The sequence below is a fragment of the Synchiropus splendidus genome, chromosome 8 (assembly GCF_027744825.2).
Source record: "Synchiropus splendidus isolate RoL2022-P1 chromosome 8, RoL_Sspl_1.0, whole genome shotgun sequence".
Lineage (NCBI taxonomy): Eukaryota > Metazoa > Chordata > Actinopteri > Syngnathiformes > Callionymidae > Synchiropus > Synchiropus splendidus.
The window spans coordinates 23,582,491-23,605,166 of NC_071341.1; the positions used below are offsets into that span (position 1 = coordinate 23,582,491).

General features: G+C 45.7%; 2 protein-coding genes across 3 annotated transcripts; both read left to right on the forward strand.

Annotated features, from left to right (window-relative positions):
* Nucleotides 1-4,699: 4,699 nt before the first annotated feature.
* spa17 (sperm autoantigenic protein 17) lies at nt 4,700-11,718 on the forward strand. 2 transcript variants are annotated; one of them, XM_053873689.1, is made up of 4 exons: nt 4,700-5,261; nt 5,338-6,472; nt 9,727-9,882; nt 11,121-11,718. In XM_053873689.1, exons 1-4 carry the CDS (start codon nt 5,047-5,049, stop codon nt 11,142-11,144), a joined length of 1,530 nt encoding a protein of 509 aa, XP_053729664.1. In that variant the 5' UTR covers nt 4,700-5,046; the 3' UTR covers nt 11,145-11,718. The 2 variants fall into 2 exon arrangements, with proteins under 2 accessions (XP_053729664.1, XP_053729665.1); XM_053873690.1 differs by having other exon boundaries at nt 4,700-6,472.
* A 3,091-nt stretch (nt 11,719-14,809) lies between these two features.
* On the forward strand, nt 14,810-22,280 carry hepacama (hepatic and glial cell adhesion molecule a). The gene is made up of 8 exons (XM_053872617.1): nt 14,810-15,124; nt 15,187-16,087; nt 17,921-18,268; nt 18,360-18,641; nt 20,048-20,138; nt 21,660-21,727; nt 21,796-21,866; nt 21,930-22,280. Exons 2-8 carry the CDS (start codon nt 15,991-15,993, stop codon nt 22,272-22,274), a joined length of 1,302 nt encoding a protein of 433 aa, XP_053728592.1. The 5' UTR covers nt 14,810-15,124; nt 15,187-15,990; the 3' UTR covers nt 22,275-22,280.
* Nucleotides 22,281-22,676: the final 396 nt, after the last annotated feature.

Sequence of the window (22,676 nt, forward strand, 5' to 3'; positions counted from 1 at the left end):
GGCCCATTATGCTTCCTTTAAGTGCCAAAATGTACCTGTTTCAAAAGTTGTTACCATCACTGATCACAAGCTTCCATGTGTTCTTTATGTTGGTATTGCTGTTCACCAATATGTCCACCAGGGGGAGCAGCACAGAGTCACAAGTTTATGAAAACAACAAACTCCAAAATCAACGTGGTGACTGTGGAAGAAGCATTGATCATGTAGGTCTTGCACAGAAGAGGAAACGGAGGCAGCGTTGTAGGAGGCAGTGGTCGGTGAGGACGGTAAATATATTGTCGGAGAATTTCCGCCATTGTTACGTCTTCTTCGTGTCTCATTAGAGCTACATATTGGGTAGTAACAGCAACACTGCCCCCCATGTTTTTGGAGGTACTGCTCTGCTTACGGTTTTTATGGTCACTAAAGAAATTCTTAAAGGCTTGACAGCTTGTGTGAGCGCTAAGTTTCATGGTTATAATTTGGTGCTTTCACAGCTGTGGTTTGATTTCCAGCCTGGGATTTTCTTGAATCTTGAATCAGAGAAGTTGTTTTTATTGAGCTCCTTGGTGGAGACATGCGCCCTCCGAGTGCTTTTTCTAGTTAAAAATAGCCATGAACATGCTGCGCCTCTTGACAGCAACTCCCTACATGTCTATTGGTAATGTATGTAATTGTATAAGCTGCAAAATAATTGACCAGTTTGTTATTAATAATTAAAGGTAGCAGTTTATTTTTAGTGGCTTGTGGGAACATAGAGCTCTACGCGTGTCACCAAGGTCTTCTGACTGGAGCGATGAAATGCTTTCAATCGTAATGAGTTTTATGAAGATTAAAACAACTCTGAGACAAAGCATGGAATCATTTGTTACTGGACATGAAAATTTCCTGAAAATTTCATGGAAACGCTTCCGATGTTTTTGACTCTGCTCCGTGCCCAAAGTTGCTATCCAGCCAATATCACAAGATCAAGTCAAGAAGCATTCACGTGTCCGTCTTTAGTCCCCGCCTGGACTGTGCTCAAAGAACAATGTGAGTGTGCAGAAGCTGATTTATTTCATTATTCATAAGAGCAACACGGAGCGTGTTACAAACCTCAGTGGAGAATTTCTTATGAAGAGATGTTTTTCAAAACACCAAATGCTGTGTTTCGAAGCCTTCTCACACCTGCCTTGGAAGTAATATCCATAATAATCGCACCCAGATTCTTATTGGCTTGTTAAGATGTGAAAGATGCTGCAGCCAAAATTACATCTTTCACTGAAACACTTATCTGATTTTATCTTCGCTGCTTGGAATTTTCCACTGTCAAGGATGTCGTGACAGTTTTGACAAGAAAAAAAAATGTTATTTTAAATCACACCCACATATTAAAGACCGTGCTCTTGTGCCAAAACGCTGTTCCCTGATACGCTGCCAACCTGAGACAGAAAAAAAAAAAGTTATTTTAGCAGTTTTGCCACATCCTGTACGTTGGAGCAGCTGCAAGAGAAAGAAGCAGGTTTCAATTGCGAGGCAGAAATTGTAATAAATAAAAGAAAGGATGAGGCTTTTACTCCTCTTGCTGCTCCTCTCTGGTCCTATGATTGAAGGTAACTCTCATAAATGATGAATACGTCGACTTACACCCTGCTTAATGATGTAAATATGCTTTCCTCTTTGCAGGTTCCGTGAGTGGTGAGAGTGGAAAGATGCCTTATGACAATGTTGGTGTCACACTCGGGAGCTCTCTTACACTCCAGTGCGCCTACAATTGCTCTCCGTTTGTTCGCGGCTGTTGGAGCAAAGAGGGGGCAAGTTCCTTTTGTTTGGGGGCAGTAACTAAAAACTGCACAGTTGTTTACCATCTTGTCAACGTGTCCGCCGACGACCTGAGACTCAACTACTCCTGCCACACGCAACAAACGGACGACCCTCGGCTAGAACGCAGATTAGTCAAAGTTGTATCACTGCATCTTCATGGTACTGGAAATGGCTGTGGATATGTGTTGCTATTTTATCTGACCTAGATTTTGTGACTTTGCAGCTCAAACAACAACAACTATGCCAAACACTGGAACAGTAAATGGTAAGCACCGAGGCGTCACAGGAGCATAACAGTCTTTAAGAAGTGTTCTCTACACAGCACTTTCAGCGTCAGCGTCTCCTGTGCCCACGGATGGAAGTGAAGGTAAAGTGGATTTTAATTGTCTCCACGACGCTCATGAGAATCACTCAGGGCATCAAACTCAACAGAGGTAGTGGCTGAAATGAAGCTTGTGGTGGTAGCAGTCGCCTGCGTGGGGATGGTTCTCGCTGCCCTCTCCATGTTCTTACGCCTGACCGGAAGGAGAAGTGAAGCCAATGGTGACCACACAGCATCACTTCTTTAGCGTTTTCCTTTCATATCTGTGTATAACGCCGTGGCCTTTATGTTTCCTCAGTCAGTCCAACAGCTCAACCGCCAGAGTAAGTGACCTGTTTAATGTTGCCATTAGCGCCGCGTTGCATTTGTACATCAACTGATCAAATATTCAGGTCAAGGCAGCCGGCGGTTACGTTGCAGTCCCACACTGAGAGGACGCCGGTCACACTCTCTGAATCAGGTAAAATACTCTCTGAAACACACGGATCATCATTTTGTGGTAAAGTTTGTTGTGGTCCAGACACCGGCAGTGACAAGGATGTTCCATATGCTGACATCATGATCACCATCCGAGGTGTGAGTACACCCGAGCTCACCCAAGTTGGATACGTGACTCCTGAGAAGCCAAGCTGGGTAAGAACAACTGCAACTACAGTGTGTGTTGGAAGGGAAGAGCATGAAACGTTTAGTGATGGTGCTAAAGAGTACTTTTTCATGAATGTTTTGGGTCAATTTTTCAGCAGCGGTCTCTGCTCCAACCCTCCAGATCAGCTGACCGACTGTATCTGCCCCAGCCCAGAGAGATCAGCCGTAAAATGAGCTCCACTTCTGAATACGCCATCATAACTTATGCTTGAGGGACAGTGGTGTCTGTGAATCCTCTTGAGCCAGTCCCTCTTACTGTTTTCATTTTGATGGCTCATAGCAGTGTGGATGTCTTGGTTTTTTCTTCAATTTGATACATGCTTCATAGAATAAAACCGATTTTCAACAATGTCTTTCTTTAACTTTGCATTTAGTCACATCGACAAGATACACATGTTCCACGTCTCATATTTCATGGAGAAAATGCAACAATTACACAACTTATCTACTAGTGAAATGATCAGTGAGACAGCAAATAAACGGTATTTCATTTTTTTTCTTTAATTATGAACCAAAGTGGCCTGCGGAATCATATACTATGTACACAGACATGCATGTTAGTGTGGTTCCATCTATTCTTTTTCCAAACACACTTTGTTATGGAAGTTGAGCCGGTAGTTGACACGTGTCTTCGGAAGCAAAGAAAATGTCCGCAGTTATTCCTTTTGATGGGATTTATTGAAATACTTCTGCTGGTGACAACAAAATAACTAAATAATTAAATGAAATGATAAATTACAGCATATTTTTGGAACACATAACTGAGGCTTAGTGACAAAAGATATCCATGTTGAAGTGCATTACATTGTTGCCCTTCATTTATTTTAAGTATAATTTAGTAGTAATGACTGTGGATGATTTTATAGAAGCTAATAGAAGCTTTTTGAATGTATATTCATATGTTGGACCTCTGTCTGGTATAAAGTTTGCTGTGTTGATGTTTTCCAATGGACTGTATTGGAATTGAACTGCTACATTTTAGCGGCGTAGTACGGTGTTTGTAAATCAACTTTGTACTTGTAGAGACGCTATATTTTGTGCATACCTTCGATTTATTCCGTCATGCAATTTTGAGCCTGGTCGGATTCCGTAGCGGTTGCTAGGCAACGACTTTGGGGCTCTAAACACAGCTAGCTCATTAGCTCAAGTAGCCGGGTGAGTACAGTTTCTATGTTACATCATGTGTGACGTATAACGCAGCGTTTGCGGCTGTAGTTGTGTCCCTTGAAGATAAAAGCTATTTAAAAGTTGCTTGCGTTATAAGTAGCGTGGAGACAATCGATTTATAGAACATCTACGTCGCAATTACAGTCGCTACTGAACCATAGCTTTTGTTGTGCAGTCGCTCACGGACCTGAATTTATGTCCTGGCTGTCTGAGGGACAGTTTACAGAATGTCGGTGCCTTTCTCCAACACCCACCTGAGGATCCCTCGTGGATTTGGGACCCTCCTGGAGGGTCTGACCAGAGAGGTTTTACGGGATCAGCCCGATGACATCCCCACCTACGCTGCTCACTACTTCAAGTCTCTCCTGAAGACAAGAGAAGGTGAGCTCTCTCGGTTTATGCCGGCAATTTAACACACCTTTTATATGTTGTTATTATTTGATATTGAATGTTTTGTTTTGTTTTGCTTTGCTTTGTTTTGTTTTGTTTTGTTTTGTTTTGTTTTGTTTTGTTTTGTTTTGTTTTGTTTTGTTTTGTTTTGTTTTGTTTTGTTTTGTCTTGTTTTGTTTTGTTTTGTGCACAGACAAAGGCATCGACCCAGTTGAGTGGTCCACTAAACTGGAAGAAAGGTTTTACAATAACGATGCATTTCAGGAGGTACGCTTATATTTTAAGTTTATATTTTTGTTTTTCAATAAGACCAATAATGTATGTGTTTTTGTTGTCTGTTTTGAAGTTCACTCCCAGAAAGAAACTCTCACAACTGGGTCCTGTCTCCAAGTGAGTCTGACGGTGTTGGTGTGACAGCAGTGAGGAAGAGTTGAGGAGAGACAGGGAAGGAGAGGACAGTTGCAAGCAGTCAATCCATACTTACATTTCTTTTTTATCTTGTCAGAGGTCAGTTGTTCTTCTTCCCAAAATATGTTCATGACAGTGTTGTTTTATAATTGCACCATTACACAGAGAAAGATTTTGTAATTCATTCAGATTGAAAAATGTTGCGCCTGCTTTCTTTTATAGACTTTGTGGCATGTTCATATTTTTTTCTTTTATTCTTTCATTTTAATTTCTAAAAATAGTTATTTTTAATGTTAAATATAATATTCACACCTTAAATTAAAAGAAAAGTCATGTTGCCACAGAACTGCTATTTATTTATTTTCTTATCTGACCAGATGAATTGCATTTGTATCATGGAGAATAAATCTTTAACAAACAACAATGTGCAGTGCTGTCAAACATGTCAACATCCTGAGTCAGATATCCAGACAGGTCAAAGAAAAATAAATGCATGTAGAAGTGGCAGACAGAGGAGAGAAGTCGCTAGCTTCAGCCCGTGTCCCAGGTTTAGTATGAAGTCATTAAAACATTGTTTGCCTGCGAAACACCTTGAACTTATTCTTGTTCTCTCTCTACTTCAGAGAAATTCCCAAAACCCAGAGTGAAGAAGAATCCAGTGGGTCAGAGGAGGACACTGATAGGTCCTCCACTCCACTGATCATCTCTGGGGAGGTTGACTCCACCAGAGGAAGAGAGGAAAAAATGATTTCAGAAGAAAAGGGATTTTCGCTGGAAGAATCCATCACAAACCTCCCAGGCTCACATGAACTCTTGGCTGAGCCAAGTGAGAAAGATAAAGATCCAACAAGTGTGTTCAATCAAGTTGACAGGGCCGCTAATGAAAAAGATAACGCCTCCTCACCGGCGCATGATTTGCTGTCTGAATTAAAGCAGACGGAGGATCTGTCTGTCCGTGATTGTACACGGGGGCCGCAAAGTTCTGATTTAGAAGTTGAAACAAATGAAGAAGTAACGATTGACTCAACCGGACCTGTGGGAGGAAAGAGCACCGCAGAGAATATGATTCCTGACTTTGTTGATGCGAACATTTGTGCTTCAGAGCTTGGCCTAACTAGTGGGGAAGAGACGGTGGAACAGCGTGATAACAGTTGTGTGGATGAACGAGACTTTGAGGCAAGAAAGCTCCAGTCACCATCAGGGCAACCTGGTAGCTCAGCTACACCACTGCAAGCTCACATCCAGGCAGAAAAGAACGAGGCGGAAGACAGAGCTGAGACACGAGCATCTTCCCAGAAAACAGATATTTTTGCACATGTCGAGGGCGAAATGCACGGCAGTCATGTACGAGAGGCAGAAGGAGGTTCGCTTGAAAGCAGCTTTGATGACCTTCCAGAAGCTCGGCAGGTTGCTCAGTATGAAGGTGAACCATCAGAAATGGAGGCCTCTGAAGTCTCGCTCTCCGTTAGATCACCGACGCAGAAACAGGAAGATTCCAGTGATGGTGGTGAAGTGATGAACAATGATCAGGATCCTAATGAACTTGATGTGGAAATGGAGACGGAGGACGTGAGTTGGCATGAGGAGCTGGCAGATGAAGAGGAAGCCTCCGATAGATTGAGGGAAATTCTCTTGGCCCAAGACTTTGATACCAATGATGATGAGTCGGGTGATGAGGAGGAAAGTGAGAGAGCAAGTCAGCAAGGCAGCCAGGGTCTCACGCCCGAGGTCACTGACAAACCAGTGCAGTCTGAGCAGGTAAGGCCAAAGTCTCACACTGTGTGTGTGTGTCATATGTTGTGATGGATTTTGGTTGAAGATGGTCCCCTTTTCAAATGCACAAGGAGCTCTGGCAACTGTTCTCAAATATACTGACTTTTCACTATGAAAGGTCCTTGGTAGCTCATGAGAATGGACCACAGTGGAAAAATAGAAGGAAGTTAATGCTGTATATATTTCTATGCAAATAAGAAACTACAAGTACAATAGCAAAATAAACACACAGCAATAGGCACTACATCAATTCTTAAAGATGTAAGTGAATGTGTTGAAATTACTACGTCGATATGTAACAGTAAAGTAAATAAAATGGAGATAAGTTGACATTTTAGTCAGGATAAATGATCAGCAATATCAGAGGCAATGTTTATAGAACGGAATGAGGGACAAATCCCCTTGGGTCACGATGGAATTCCTCTTAGGGACATAATGGAGTATATCGTTTAAAAAAAGACGGGGACATGAAGCATCAGCAGTTTCACAAGTTTGGAGTGAAAGAAAATCTTCTGAGCTCTTATGGCTTCACCTTTCTCTCACACACGTACTCGGAGGCGCCTTGCAGAAATCGAGAGTTTACATAATCGTGCTTGACACAAAAGTTAGGCACCTGCATTATGTAAAAGCCCCCCGCAATGTGTGTGGAAGCACACTGTCCGTGGAAAGTACGTTGGAAATGGGCTCTTTCTTAAATTCTCTGTTGAACAAGGAGTCCAGCATACTGTTATATGTTGCAATATCATTCATTTTACTGTAAATTATTATACACTGAGACATGAAAATGTGAATGTGATGCTAGAAAAGTGCTGAGGAGAGTGCAGACCTCTGCCAAACTGCTCATTTTCATGTCTTCTGAGGTCCGCCCATCCACATGTGTGGAGCTTACATTGTTGCCTTTTAGCACCATGTTACTTTTTTTCCTGATATATATATTCACAAAGCTGACACTTCTGTATATGAATATTTATCATTGCGCTCAAAGGGAACAGACAAAAAAGAGCTGGAAGTGGCTTCAGGTGAGGATTTTTGAGGTGTTTACGTCAGGGGACAAGAATCCCAGGAGGATACTTGTGAGTTCTTTGTGTAGTAATACATGGCATTGTTAATATCACAGTCCCAGCTGCGGAGAGTTGGAGATGGTTTACGCTCCTCTGCTGCGCCGTCATTAAATTATAATATAGTGTGTTTTGCGCGCTGCAGGTCCCCCGTCCGCGAGCGCTGTAGCCCACCGGATCATTACTCAGCCATGTATCATCATGAAAGATTGACTCGCCTGGCGAGCAGCAACATCCTTTCTGATTTGTCTGCTCCAGCGAGGCTTGGAACAACTTGGGAGGGAGTGTAGGAAGAGTTAGCCAGGGAGTTGCCATGGTAACCCTCACCATCCAGCTTGCACTTGTTGTCGTCATGGATTTAATAGGAGATAGTGGTGTTGATTGTTGCCAGGTGCCTGCTCAAGCAGGTAATAACAAAGGCTGAATAGAAGCAGATTCACGTCCGGCCCGCTGCTGAGCAGAGCTTTTAAACGTTCAGTCCCATGAAGGAGGCGCTTGGACTGACGGCCAGTTCAAGAGCCTGCTCACCTTCGTCGGCCAAGCTGGTTGATGAGGAGTGGTGAGGACTGGGCCGGCGGAGCTGAGGAAGGGCTCAGCCTGGGTAACTCAGATTAATGGATGTGGTCTGTTTCTCTGCCTCCCCGTCTTGTCTGCGAGGCTGGCAGAGGCGTGTGGGCGGCCGTACCAGCTGGGATCAGAGGGATGGAGAGGGCTGTGAGCTCACTTTGCCTCTAATAAATGTATCACACCTCCTCGTGTAAAACAGCCCAAGATGCTTCCACTCTTTCCTTTTCACACTCGCCGTGCAACTTTAAAGTCAGCAGTTATTCCTCAATGGCGGCGAGCGGCTCTTATACACGAGCTCAACGTTGCTGATCTGTTTCTGTCACTGGTGTAACACTTCAGCTGGGGAAGATTTGGACGCTCCAAACGGGTTGTGTTTTGAGAGTGAGAGCTCGTTTTTAGCCATATCTACCCGAGCGTACTTGTACTTTTCGCCGTGTGAAGCGGTCTGCGGAAGGAATGCACAGTAATGTGAGCTCAGCAGGGAAGCAACCTTAATGAGAGTGAAAAGATGGAACACATGCTGTCATGTTTGTAGGAGGTCTCTCTCTTGCCTCCTTTATTTTTCTCCCTCCCTCTCTCTCTCTCCGTCCGTCTGAGTCTAGGTCTCTCTTTCTCTCCGTCTTTCTCTCTCACACGATGCGTGAGCGGATGTTAGTGAACATACAGTGATTGTAAGTAGGAGCCAGTCAGACATCTGTACTGGACGAGAGCTGGGAGTCAGGAGCCGTTGCTATCAGCTCGAGACAAACATGGACTGTCGCAATGTAAGTACAAGTTGGAGACTCAACTTTTTATCATCTCGTCTCTCATCCTGTGAGGAAGCAGTTTGAGGAAATTCAGTGTTTAGGTTGTTTACAAGCTCCTCGGCTACTTTTAAATTGCGTCGATACTTCTCAACTGGGGTTGTTGCGAGCCTCACTTGACAGCCTGTGCAAAATAATTGCTCCAGTTGCGTCGAGGCAGCAAAGGGGGTGATTCTGCAGCCAGATCTGCCGTGTTCTGAGCGACTAGTCAGACAAAGAGGCTAATAAGCGCTGGCTAAACAGGTGGGTGGCATCACTCCCACATGAGAGGGGCTTCGCTGGAGACATGATGTTTCGCCGAGCAGCGATGATGGTGGCTCTGTACCGAACGCTCCATCTGTGTTTGTCTATAGGCAGAACATAGGTGTAGCTGAAACCAAATTGGTGTTTACATAACTTGTTGACAGCCTTGATGCTACTCCACTGACAAGCCAGAATGTCTCTTCCCGCCCACCCTGGGTTTCCTTGGGGACGTTGGGAACTGTACTTTCAGTGGCTGAATGAGCTGCAGCAGCAGCAGGTTTTATGTGCTGCTTCATCATTTTATTCTCCTTGAATTTGGGGCTGGAAACTCCTTGAAATGTGCCGGAGCCCCCGGCTGCAGTCTTAAACATTACTAGCTTGTGAAGTGTTGAATTTGTTTCCAGGTCAGGTGAGGTCTTTATTGCGGTGTATGTCTCAAAGAGCAGCTCGCCGTCTGCGTGAAAGAAAAGACTCAGACTTAAACCCAACGAGACCAAATCTGGCAGCACTTCCAGTCAAGTAGGAAGGATCGAGATGATCTCTGTTCATTGTTGCCTCACCTCGGCAGGAGGAATGCACCCGGCCCCAGGAGGAGGAGGACATCATGGACATCCCTCTGGACGACCCGGAGGCCAACCGGGCGGCGGCCAAGATCCAGGCGGGGTTCCGTGGTCACATGACCCGCAAGAAGATGAAGCCGGAGGACAAGGCCGAAGTGGAGGAGGTGAGCAGACGTGGGCTCCAGTCCCACCTGGAGCACGAGAATCACAGCTCTGTCAACAACCGCGCTCGCCAGCATAATTACAGCCACTTAATAGGACACACCAGCAACCGGCTGCTTTAATTATCCCGTCAGTTCTGCAGGAGCTGAGGGCCGGGCGTCGTGGTAATTGGGTTGTTAATCAATCTGCTCGTACGTTCTTTAATCACCTCTGAGTGAGGCAGCCGTGACTTCCACATTCCCCAGATGAGGCGTGAGCGACGACTCGCTCTGGCAGATGAAGGAGAAGCGCTCGCTCCCTCATGTTCAGGGTCTTTCACCCAGCTGGAGGCTTCGTGTTGTCATGCCATCAGGTGCATCAGGTGACTCCATATATAAGCAGAGTGGCGTCCAGTGAATGGACCTGTCCAGCTGGACCCCTTTTTGGGGTTAATAAAGTGAGTTTGAATAAAAACACCGTGAAACCCTACATCAAGTGATGGATCTGGACACCGTTTTTATTGTGTCACAGCTTAGGTGAAACCATTCGGGGGAAAAGAAGGGCATTAAATTAAAAAAATATATGTAGTACTGATGTTCTAACTGAGTCAAAGTGGTGCAGTGTGCTCTGAGCTTGGCACCAGTGCTCTGAGAAACAAGACAGAAACAGGACGATGAAGAAAAGAGGAGGAATAGTTCCAAAATATCAGATGAAAAATAAAGACTGAGATGACCATCTGGATGAACCAGTGGAGGCCAGTAGAGAGCGTGGAACCACAGATCAAGCCCCACCCCTGAAAGTACAAGGAGCCATTGTAACTGACACTGAACAGCTGAAAAAAAGAAGGGAAATGGACCTGGAGTGGTCTTCAATATACATAAGTGACATGGTTCTCAGTAGTTTAGTGTAAGTAATGGATCACTTGTTGACATAGAATTGACGTTTGTGCTTGTTGTATTGTAAATGTTCGACTTTTCTTTCATGTTTCTGGACAGTGAAGCCCACTCATGAAACAAGTGAAGTGTGTATCGTGTCGTCACACGACTGGTCTCCTTGGCAGGCCGACACCCACCCACACACCTTATTGTTGTCTTTCAACTCCATCAAAACATCCCAACTGGACATATTTCTGAGGACATTTTCATTGACTGAGCACATCCACAGGCGGACATGAGTTTTCAGGCTCATTTCCCATTAGAATCGGGCCACGGTGTGGCGGTGACATGTCTTGGACTCTCACCTCTGCTGCGTCTGTTTTCAGAGGCAGGAGGATCGGGGGCAGTAATCTGTGCCAGAGCGCCGGCGCCTCTGTCCTGACCTGGATGGAATCAAGGTAGCGAAAGAAAGATGGCTGGCACGAACTGCCGGGGCTGCTTTACATGGACACCTCTTCACCCCCGGAGTCCTTTTGTTTCCGAGACACGTTAGCAGTAGAGAGCAAGAGTTTTACGGGAGTGATGTTTTTTTTTTTTTCTTCCATGTACGTCTTTAGCTTCTCCAGCTGCCTCATGAGTATGGATGTCTTTGACCCAGAATTTGCAACTCAGCGCATGTACTTGTGAAACTTCTGCTTGTGTGCTAGTTTTTAGACGACGATCTGTGAATGTGAAATGAATCTCCTCTAATGGCTTAACAGACTTATTATGAATGGATTCTGTTTTGCTGTGTGACTGCATCAGTATTTCACTCTGCATTACAAGTGGCTGTGATTCTTTTTTTTTTGTTCCCCGACTGCCTCGTATCTTTGCAATGACCGGCTGCTCATAATCCTTCATTTGAATGCATAGACAAACGATTAGGACCGAAGTATCTCTGGACGTTGTATTTATTAAACATAACAAGTGTGTCAATGTTCCTCACGTGACGTGTGAGTTCATTTTTGTCCACCTCCCGCGTTTCTCAATCCGATCTTCCAGCACAGCAAATACATGCAGGACTTTTACCCACACTCATTTAAAGCAGTCGGACTCAGACCTTGTGCATTGTTGTGTTTGACCAACTAGATGTGTGAAATACTCTTCTTATATTCTGCAGCTGTCAAGCTTGTGCTTATACATTGGTGTCAGGGACTGCAATAATAAATTCCAGTTTAAATATATGGTGAAATGTGTGAACAGTTCACTTGACTTCTGTTGGAAATGTTGTCCCCTCAAGATCAGGTCATTAATGGATGCTGCCAATGTACGATTCCTATGGTGGGAATCACTCGTGGGTTGATGAGGCTTCATGAAACAGTGTCCTTATTTTCAGAGCTCAGTAGGTGGTGCTGTTGGTTTGAAAATGTAGTGAGGTTTCATTGAAATAGTGGTTCAAATCCAATAATTTTGGAGCGGTGCCATCTGGTGGCTGATAAAAATGAGGACACTGCTTCATGAAGCCTCACCCGCCCACCACTGGTCTGCAGTGGTATCAGGGGTGATATTGCAACTGTCTTACCAGAATACATATTTTTTAATCCCTTTATTTTTTGTTAAGCCTGTGACATGTGATGCTCAGCGATAGAAGGGAAAACTAAACGCCGTCACACAGAGAACTTGATTCTTTCCTGTCCAACTCACATTATGGAAGGTGCAGTTTTGCACCACAACAGAAGCATCTGTTCAAAGTTCCTTGACATCAAAGCTTTTGAAATAAAAAACACTCTTGTAAAATGGATTTTCTTAAGGGTTCAGACCAAGGCACCGATGTTTGGACTCTGAATTTAAAGTGAACACTGATCTACTGAACAGTAACTGCAAATGCATGAACTTGCATGTGAACTATTTTCAACTTTGTGTTTGTTATTTTGTTTTGTATCTTATTTTTCTATAACATTTATTTATTGCTAGAGATCATTTTATAACACATTCTAGTCTTAAATATTCTTTGTTACTGTCAGACTCATTCTAAAAAAGAAAAGTATTATTTATTTATGAATTAACAACAACAGAGGAATCTCTTGTCTCGTCCACAGCATGACAGTGTCATAATGCCGTGTTTCCCACGAGGCCTCGCCCCGTCTGTCCGTGAGTTGCAAAGTGAGCGTGTTAGAGTTTTGCCCAGGTTGCCAAGGCAGTCTTGTTGAATCGAGGAGGATGAGGCTGCAGCATCTTCTGTCTCCCTGCGCGCCCACTCAGCCCACCCACACGCATCTGAGCCACAGCACAAGCACTCGTGCATCCTCACACAGGAAAAACACCAGCCACATTCGAGCGCGCAGATCTAATCTCCCGGTGCACATCCTGGCTCTGCTGCACGCACCACTGTCTTGTCATCAGATTCCAAGATGCTAGGAGCAGCAAGAATGTCAGCCTTTGACTTCAGCGTCCTCCAGAGGCTCCTTCAGCACCTTCTGCTGAGGAAATGAAAAGAGTATGATCCAGAGCTGTTCTATTTCTGATCCTCACTCCGTCCCTCGGGGGCCAGGGCCATATTCTCCTGTCTCTCCAATGACTGTGGGTGAACCATCAATACTCCACACCTCCAAACTCCCACTTTGTTCTGCAGATATGCGCCGCAGCCATCCACAAGATGACGAAGAAAGTCTTGAGTGATTGTCGGCTGCGGCGCTCTTCACTAGAATATACGCCCAACCAGTGGAGTGCAGGTCCACCTGGTGCTATTTTGAGAGCAGCTGCTGCTGGCTGAGGTGAGGAGGGACCTTCTGGGTGTTAATTAGAGCAGCCGCAGCAGGGGGCGCCCTCATCCAGATACCTGTGGCCTCACTGGCGTCAGCATCCTGCAAGATAGACATCACTTTTTCATAGAGTTATGTAACCTGTTTTGAGTAGGGAACGGCTGCTGCTTCATTATTGACTGTCAGAGAGCTGAGGTCTTCAGGCGACGTGCGCGAGGACGCACTTGTTCCTGGTGTCAACGCCAGCAAGTGATCCGCGCCAGTCGGGTCTCCGCTGGACGACAAGTGTCCCCTTGAGAAGAGGTGGTTACAGGAGCAGAGGTGAAGGGCTCAAGTGCAGCCAGCAGGTCTCAGTGCTGACTGTGTGGGAGCAGAAATATGTAGCTGTCCGTCCCACATTCCTTCACCATGTTGTCTGTGGTCACATCACATCTAACGCTGCCGACAAGGCGCTATTCCACTCATTTGTCCGTCATCGTACAATGTCAGGATCACTATCAACTTTATTGCCATGGTCAGTGGGGATCCAGTGCTCAGGAATAAAGTGTTGTCAACAAAATAAATATAATAAATAAAATTGTCGAGTGCTCAGGATTCCGTTTCAGGCCAGTCTTGTTTATTTATTTTAAGTAATTTCAAGAGATAAAGACCCGATTAAGCATTGACAACCATACACACACACATACACAGATGCCGCACTCATGAAAAGTTAGTGATGGGCTGGTGAGGCTTCATGAAACAGTGTGCTCATTCTCTGAGCCACTAGGTGGCACTCTCTGCTTAAAAAAATCTTTGGACCTGAACAGCCATTTCAATGAAACCTCCCCTCATTTTTCTACCCACAGCATTACATACTGAGTTGTAAAAATAAGGACACTGTTTCACGAAGCCTCATCTGCCCATCACTATAAAAAGCTCAACCACACTACAGGCTTGGCAGACTTTATTCTAGAGACGACTCGTACAAACTTGTACGAGAGTTAGTTCATTCTGTGTTCACAAGATGGTCAAGTAGCAGCCAACAGTCAAGTCCACCTATGACAAATCGATACCTGCATTGTTCAGTCTTTACCTTCAGTCAAACGCATCGATCTGTAGGCCTTGGGGCGACAGCCAGCACAAGTCATTTTATGTGGCTTTAATGATGATTAGCATGCTGTTCCACGGATGTTCTTAAGACAGCACAGGTTGTACTGGATACTGGGAATATAGCAGTATATATATATATATATATATATATATATATATATATATATAAACATATATATATATATATATATATATATATAAAGCTCGTCTGACCTTTGCAAAGACACATGTAAAGAAAGATCAAAGCCTCTGGTGTTCGGTGGTCAGATGAAACCAAGATGGAGCTTTTTGGGCACAGAGATGTGGCTTTCATCTGGAGAAAGAAGGGTGAAGAACACCCTCCCTACTGTTAAACATGCAGGTGGAAGTATAATGCTGTGGGGCTGCTTTTCTGCCAATGGACCTGGCAGCTTGGTTAAAGTGGAAGGAATCATGAGGAAAGAGCAGCACATCAAGAAAACCTCTAGCAGGCAGCAGAGAACCTGGACCTGGAGGAGCATTGGACCTGTCAGCAGGACAGTGATCTGAAGCTGGTGAAGGTGGTGAAGAAATGGTTCCAGGTCAGTGATACTGATGTTATATGGAAGTGGCCAAGTCAAAGTCTTGATTTAAACCCCATCAGGACCTTTGGATGGAGCTCAAGAGACGTGAGGCAGCACAGAAGCCCTCCAACTCAAAGATCTGGAAACATTTGCAAAGGAGGAATGGTCCAAAATTCCAGCTGATACGTGCGAATACGAGTATTGAAACAGGGTATGAATTATTTTGGAGAGTGTGATTGTTTTGTTTTCACCCTGTTAAAGATGTTTATTGACACTTTCTATCTTAAACAAATCGCTTCTGGCTTCAGTCTTTGTTGTGTGACCTATTGAAGTCAAATCTGAAGTGATACACTGATGTGTCACTGAAGTTCCCATTCGTCCCTTTGGCGATATCTAGAGGCGAACAACGGTACTGCATCTGCTCCTCTTCTCTCATGCTGCTGAGAAACGCTCTGCCCTGCGGCCTCTTTCTTTGGCTCAATTATGACTCACCAGGGTTTTACAGTTGCTCGGGATACAAATTGTGTTTTGATTTTTCAGGCTGAAATTTGATTTTTGTCCAAAACTTCAAGGTCTCCATTCAGTGTGGGATAACCGCAGGGATCCTTCACACCAATAAAACCCAGCTTAATTCAGCAAACATTTCTGTCTGTCGGTGGGTGATTAAGCCGCGCCGATTGTCCGTCCGCACACACACACAGACACACACACTGACACACACACACACACACACAGAGTGCTGCTGTTGGCTGTGACTGGGGTGCGGTGAGGAGTGAGGGGCTCAGTGCCGCCACAGAGGCCAGAGTTGCAGGCAGGCAGCGACGAGCCCGGGGTGGATAAACCATGCGCACTAAGTGGGAGAAAAACTCTGCCCAGGACACAAGATGAAGGTGGAGAGCAAGAGCTCCTCTTCAGGCCCCAGATTCACTGACATTTCCCCACGGCTCACTCTCATTGGATTCCTCCTTCTGCTCCTCACAGGTGAGTGTTCCTTCTCTGCCGTGATCCTCATTGAAAGCAAAGTTCTCTGAAGAACGTGTGGTGACAAACAGGAGAGGAATGGACAACTATGGTGCTGTTATCTACATATTTCTGCTCTGGCTTTGAGAGACATGGCGTGAATGACCAGTGATCTGAAGGTTTTCCAGTTGCAGAGTTTGTCGTCCGTCTTGTTCTGGTGGATTTAGCGGTGGAGAGTGGAGAGAAAAAGTTTGACGGGGCATGAAATCTGAGTGAATCGTCACATAGCACTTGTTGGTCAATAAACACTGTGCATTATTTCAGTTGTGATCACTCAATCGTGTGCCTATCTCCAACTTCACCACTGACAAAGAGCGGTTCTCTCTTCGGTGCCGTCCCTCTCTCTTTTCAGGGGAGGAAACTAGTTTGAACAATCGTGCCCTTTGTCTTATCGCCCTGGCAACCCTTGTCAGGCCGGCCAAATGGTTGCCATGGCGATGAGGCGACGTCCTGCGAGAAGTGGTGAACAGTGCGAACTGCCCCCCTCACACCCCTCTCCTCTCTCCCTCCATCACTGAGCCAGCGCCTCTGTTCGGACCTCCCTCTGTTCCAGATACAGGGGTCTCCTCTGTGTAGATCAGAGCTTCGCTGTGCTTTGTTCCTAGGACCGTTCACACAGGGTGAAATGTGACTCCACCTTTATGACCTGGGGAGGACAAATCACAGTTGCTGGAGATTTGTTCACTGCTGGAGCTCATAAAGGTGGAGATCATGTGAAGTGGATGTCGCGCCCCCCGTCCCTCCTCCAGACCAGGGCTTCTGAACCTTTTTCATCTCGGGGCCCACATTTCCCAGAGCAAATGGCCCCGGGGCCCATTCAAGTCATAGAACTGATTCATGACTCTTGAGTACATTCGTGATCAACAACCATTTAATCTACTTACACATAAACAAACCAAAACCTTGTGAAATGACATGAAACCAAGTGATCATTGCAAAGATATTTGTCATGGAAAAGTCCATCCAGCAGCAGAACCAGGTGCAAGTCATCTTCATCAAATTTACTCAAGAACAAAGGAAAAAATACACTTGATGCAAACTATTGAGAAAATTGGAAAAACAGAATAAAATTCAGAATAAAATAAATGTATTAAAACCATTTGTAGAGATCATAAAATAAAAATAATATATTTAAACTCCAAAGTGAAATGGAAATAAAAATGTCACCATTTCAAAACTGCTTCAACAGGTGCTTTCATGAACAGTTTTTACTCTTGTAGAGGTGCCATCACTTTCTTCATCATTTTTTTCTTCTCAAGAACTTCTCCATAGTTGGTCACTATCACAGATCTGCAGCTGTCAAGTCAGTTCAGTGACACACTACTTCCACCATACGTGGCTCATGTATTTAATCTGAGCTCTAGGAGGCGCTCACGGTCCAACCATGGACCCCAGCCCTATGGTTAAGAATCACTGCTGTAGTTGTCTGTGCTTCTGCCTTCCCTGCTGTCTGTCTGTTTCTGTTCCCACCCTGTTTTTTCCATGTCTGTCTATCCACATGTCCCTCCGCCGATTTCTCTCCATCAGTCTGTCTGTCCGTCCATCTATCCATCATATATTATCTATCTTTTCAGCCACCTGCCTGCTATCTACCTTTTTTTTGTCAGTCCTTCTGTCTTTCCTCTGTCTCTCTATTTCTCTGCCTGCTTGTCCGTCTGTCTAAATCCCAGCTAGAAAATCAATCCTTAACTCGTAACACGAAACCCACAACCAAGAGCGAAGCATCACGCCCAGGATCTGTGTTCTCACCTTCCACCTGCGGCTCACGTCCCTGTGGCCTTGCTGTTCACGCAGGTGAAGTGTCGGCCGTCAACATCACCAGTCAGACTCAGCTGGTGCGGGGCACGGTGGGACGAGAGGCCTTGTTGTCAGTCAGCTACTCCAGCAGCAGCTCCGACAAGCCGGTGATCAAGTGGCAGCTGAAGCGGGTCAAAGAGAAATCAATCACCGTAGTGCAGTCCATCGGAACCGACGTCATCGGGAACCTCCGGCCCGAGTACAGAAGCCGAATCCTGGTCTTTGAGAACGGCTCGCTTCTGCTTCACAATCTCCAGCTGACGGATGAAGGCTCGTACGAGGTGGAGATCTCCATCACGGACGACACCTTCACTGGAGAGCACAGCATCGACCTCAGTGTGGATGGTACGACAGTATGAGAAGCTCAAAACAAACTGCTTTCACAGATGCTTACCTGATGAATGAGCTCCACCTCACCTCCCTGTCTCCCCCGTAGTTCCTGTTTCCAAACCCTACATCCAGATGGTGGCTTCATCCGTCCTGGAGTACAGCGAACACTTCCACCTGCACTGCTCCCACGACAACGGCACCAAACCCCTCTACGGTTGGCAGAAGGGCGGCAAGGCGATGACCAACGACTCCCGCCTCCTGCTGTCGCACGACCAGAAGGTGCTGACCATCGCCCGCGTGCTGATGTCAGATGATGACGTCTTCACCTGCACGGTGGAGAATCCCATCAGCAGCATGAAGAGCATGCCTGTACGGCTCACTGTCTACAGTAGGTGGCACTGTCACGAAGGAAGCAAAACTCAACTGCCGAATTAGAACCTGCTGCTCCAGAACGTTCTGAGACAGACGGGCGGGAGCCAGTGAGAGATTCAACTATCACTGCTCCGCATTCTGGATCCCCTGCTGTTGCTGAAACACTCTTTTTCTGTTCAAAAACGTTTATTTACTCATCCAAAAATGAGGACTTAATTTGTTTACACAAAACCTTCCTCAAATAAGGTTTCACTGAAATGAATCACGTGTCAAACGCAGGGCCTGGCGGCCAGATGCGGTCCACCAAGTCATTTTATGTGGCCCACGAAGCCTTTCACCCAAAATTACATCCGGTATAAAACTACATGGCCTCTGTTGTGTGATGTTGTTTTGAGGAGCCCAGATCCCAGTGCTCTAAGAGGCTTTGCAGTTATATTCTAGTCATCTGGAATCTCCAAAGAGTTGGATGAAAGATGGGACACCAGTAGAAAAACCAACATGTTAGTTACTTGTCACTCGTGAAATACATTCGTGTTGCACTCTAAAATTAGCCCCTTAATAATTACTGGTGATGGGCTGCTGAGGCTTCATGAAACAATGTCCTTGTGTTTAGAGCTCAGTAGGTGGCGCTGTTGGTTTAAAAATGAGTGCGTTTTCATTGCAATGGTTGTTCAAATCCAAAGATTTTTGAGCAGAGAGACAACCAAGACTCTGTTTCATGAAGCCTCACCAGCCCATCACTAATAATTACTTACATTTCCTGTAATAAACGTCATATTATTTTCAGCGCACAACTTGAGTTGCGTTTGAGGTGTCGGCCCCTCATGTGAGGAAGCTTGACACCCGTGCCGTCGCCCACATACTCTAGACGAGTCCACAGGTGATAGCGAAGGCTCGGATTCCATCGGAGGTTCCGCCTGTGTGACTCTCATCTCACCGCCGTGTCTGTCCCTTTAACAACCTTGTTTACACCAAGCACAGAGTGAGAGTGAGCGCAGCAGAGTTGGCCCAGAGCGGTGCCAGTGTGGGGCCACACGTCAGGCGGGGACAGTGGGAGAGGCCGTCCCGTCCAATGAATGAGCTGTGATTTATTAGGAGGGAGCTGAGGAAGAGAGCAGGTGGGGGGGGGGGCTCTTTGCCTCAGTGGACCTCAGCCATCCTGACTTCATTATTGCTGCGCTGTGATGTGCAGCCTGAGGAGACAACTGCAGCCCAGCAAATCCACTCTGCTTATCCCGGCTGCCTGCGGCGCTGCAGCTCCAACACACGGCTTTTTAGAACAGTCTATATCCCGAATCGCTTTTATGGTGATTGCATGGAACGCCCTTGTTTTCAAGTATTCAAGTGTCATCGATGGAGTTGCTGAACAAAACATTCACTCTTTATTTCCCTCTTTCATTTGCTCTTCTGTCTCCGGTTTAGGACGCAGCTCGCTGTACATCATCCTGTCCACCGGGGGCATATTCCTCCTCATCACCTTGGTGACGGTCTGTGCTTGTTGGAAACCCTCCAAGTGAGAGCTGCTTTTGGTTTTCAACGTCTCTGTCTGACTGCTAGTCGTGACTACATGAAAACCCCTTCCAAAAATGGACACTCGAGGAAGTTCCGCGCTGCTTTACTGACAAATAAATCTATTAGTGCAAGTTAAAATAACAGTTATGTTAGATTATTACACCGCATTTCTAGTTCTATCATTGCAGCACAACTGTATTTATATGATCATTACGTTTGCTTCAGTTTGTCAGTGGCAGGCGGTGGCTCTTTTCAATAGAAAATTCGACACAAGTGACACAAGTGCAATGCTCTATTAAACTGTCAAAAACCATGACAATTAGTTATTGAAAGCAGAAGAAGAGATGTAGCTAAATGTATGGGGAGTTTTTACTCAGAAAACTTGGGGCACTGCCGCTCAATTGCAGGGTCTGGATTGGATGAATGAAGCCATGTGACCATGCCAAACAAGCAATATGTGCTGAACAGGAAGCCGATTCCTCCAAAACACCAGTGTTTATATTCTACTGGTGACATGCTGTGGTGCACTCTCAGCACTCGCCAGTTTGAAATAGTAATGCTTACTGATGACTCATCCAAAGTTATCAATACTTTCTACATGCTTCACTGCAGCAGGGGTGGGGCAGTGCCCCAGCGCCCCCTATGGATCAGCATCCACTGCTCATCTGAGGCTGCTCTTTGTTTCAGTACCTGTGCTCCTTTTGAGCTTCTTCAAAACAGTCAACCATTTCAGAATCTTCTCTGAAGTAGAGTCTTGCTTATAAAATACTCTGAAACCTATTCACGCATTTGAAGTACACAGTGTATCAGTGCAGTATATAATACATGACATGACAGGAGAACGCCATGGAAGAATGCAGAGTCGGAGGTAAATGACTCTTCAGACTTGCGGTGGGAAGATGAGGCTTCATGAAACAGTGTCCTTATTTTTAGAGCTCAGTAGGAGGCGCTGTTGGTTTACAAATGAGGAGCAGGTTTCATTGAAATGGTTATTCAAATCCAAAGATGTTTGAGCAGAGAGCGCCAACTAGTGAGCTCAGAAAATGGAGACATGATTCATGTTTCATGAAGCCTCACCAGCCCATCACTACTTCAGACTGTTTCCATCCATCCAAGCAACGAGGCTCCGTCTTTCCTCCCTGTCTGCTGAAGACTGAGTTGTTCCCAGGTCAACCAGGTCTGTGTCCAAGGTCTGCCCTGGAGCCTTCTCCAGTCAGACAAGTGCGACTGCTCAGATAGTAGCCCTTCAAAAGGCATTTTTAATGAGCAACTCTTCAGGTGGAGGAGCGGTTGCTGGGTGCCTGTTCTCAATGGCCGAGCTTCCGAGTTCTTTCCAAAGCACTTCATACACACTGCTGAGGTCATCCAGAAGAATGGAGCACCTTCAGCCTTGGGAGAATGGAATGCTGTTGTCCCCTCACCTCCTGACACCTCAGCTCCTGCACTGGACTGAGTTGACAATGACTCCATGAGTCACTGGAGGTTCAGGAACAGCCTTGTCCTGTGTGTTTCTCTGATGCAGAAAAAAGCACAAGCCCGTCCCCCAAAGAGCTCCCATCTACGTGGAGCAGAGTGAAAATGGACGCGACGGTAAGAGCCACGCAGCCAAGCACCACGCTGCCACTCATGCTGCTACATCAGGCTTTGTCTTTCTGCAGTTGATGTCGTTCCCAAACCATCCACCCTCGGCCGGAGGAGCCCCATGCCTCTGTACGTCCTCACTGAAGATGTAAGTGGAGAAGCATTTCCCTCCTGAAAGCGCTGAGCCGTCAGTCATGACGTCTCATTCCAGGAGACTCTGGAGCATCTGGAGGAGTCTTCAGACAACACCTTCAGCCATTCAGAGACTCTGCCGGCTGCCTACGCCCCGGTGCTGCCGCCCGCCACCAACAGAACTGATCGGCCTATCTGGTCCCCCCCGCGCCGCTATCCTCGCAGCTCCTCTCCACTGGCCCAGTCCCTGCCCCAGATTTCCACCGGCTCATCTGTGCTGTCCGTCCGGTCCCCATCTCACTCTCCTTGTTCGTCCCCACGCGGCTTCAGTCCAGTGAGAAAGATCCGGCCTCCAGCAGGGATCCCGACCAGCCACCTGCCCGTGGAGCCCGAAGGCCCCGTCGATCAGACCCCGGCACAGTGACGACAGCGGGGTGCCCGAAGATAGAAGATCCACTCATCTATATTGTTGTAATCTATCTCACAGCTATGCACTATATTTTGGTAGGTTTTTAAATATAAAAATCTTGTTCACCGATGTGTTGTAGAATCATTTTAAAACTCAGATAAAGAGCACTTTTCAGATCCACACTTTCATGTTTCGTTTATTTAAAGTTGGGATTTTTATTCACGTTTGTGGCTTGTGTTACTTTTATGCTTTTATCCTTTCCATTTTTTTATGGTCGAGTTTAATATGTACCGCAAAACAGTGACACTCCCTCCAACAAATATACAATACATAATTATAAACACTCACAGAGCGCTTTTTAAAATTCTAAAATCAAAAGAATATATTAATGTCCTGGCCTTTTAAGTCAAAACACTG

Excerpts from the sequence above, each read along its gene's own strand:
- spa17 (XM_053873689.1), top strand. The coding sequence starts at position 5,047 with ATGTTGCCACAGAACTGCTATTTATTTATTTTCTTATCTGACCAGATG. Across the intron at positions 5,262-5,337 it reads AGCTTCAGCCCGTGTCCCAG|AGAAATTCCCAAAACCCAGA; the intron begins GTTTAGTATGAA and ends TCTCTACTTCAG. Across the intron at positions 9,883-11,120 it reads ACAAGGCCGAAGTGGAGGAG|AGGCAGGAGGATCGGGGGCA; the intron begins GTGAGCAGACGT and ends GTCTGTTTTCAG.
- hepacama (XM_053872617.1), top strand. The coding sequence starts at position 15,991 with ATGAAGGTGGAGAGCAAGAGCTCCTCTTCAGGCCCCAGATTCACTGAC. Across the intron at positions 18,269-18,359 it reads CATCGACCTCAGTGTGGATG|TTCCTGTTTCCAAACCCTAC; the intron begins GTACGACAGTAT and ends TCTCCCCCGTAG. Across the intron at positions 21,867-21,929 it reads TGTACGTCCTCACTGAAGAT|GAGACTCTGGAGCATCTGGA; the intron begins GTAAGTGGAGAA and ends GTCTCATTCCAG.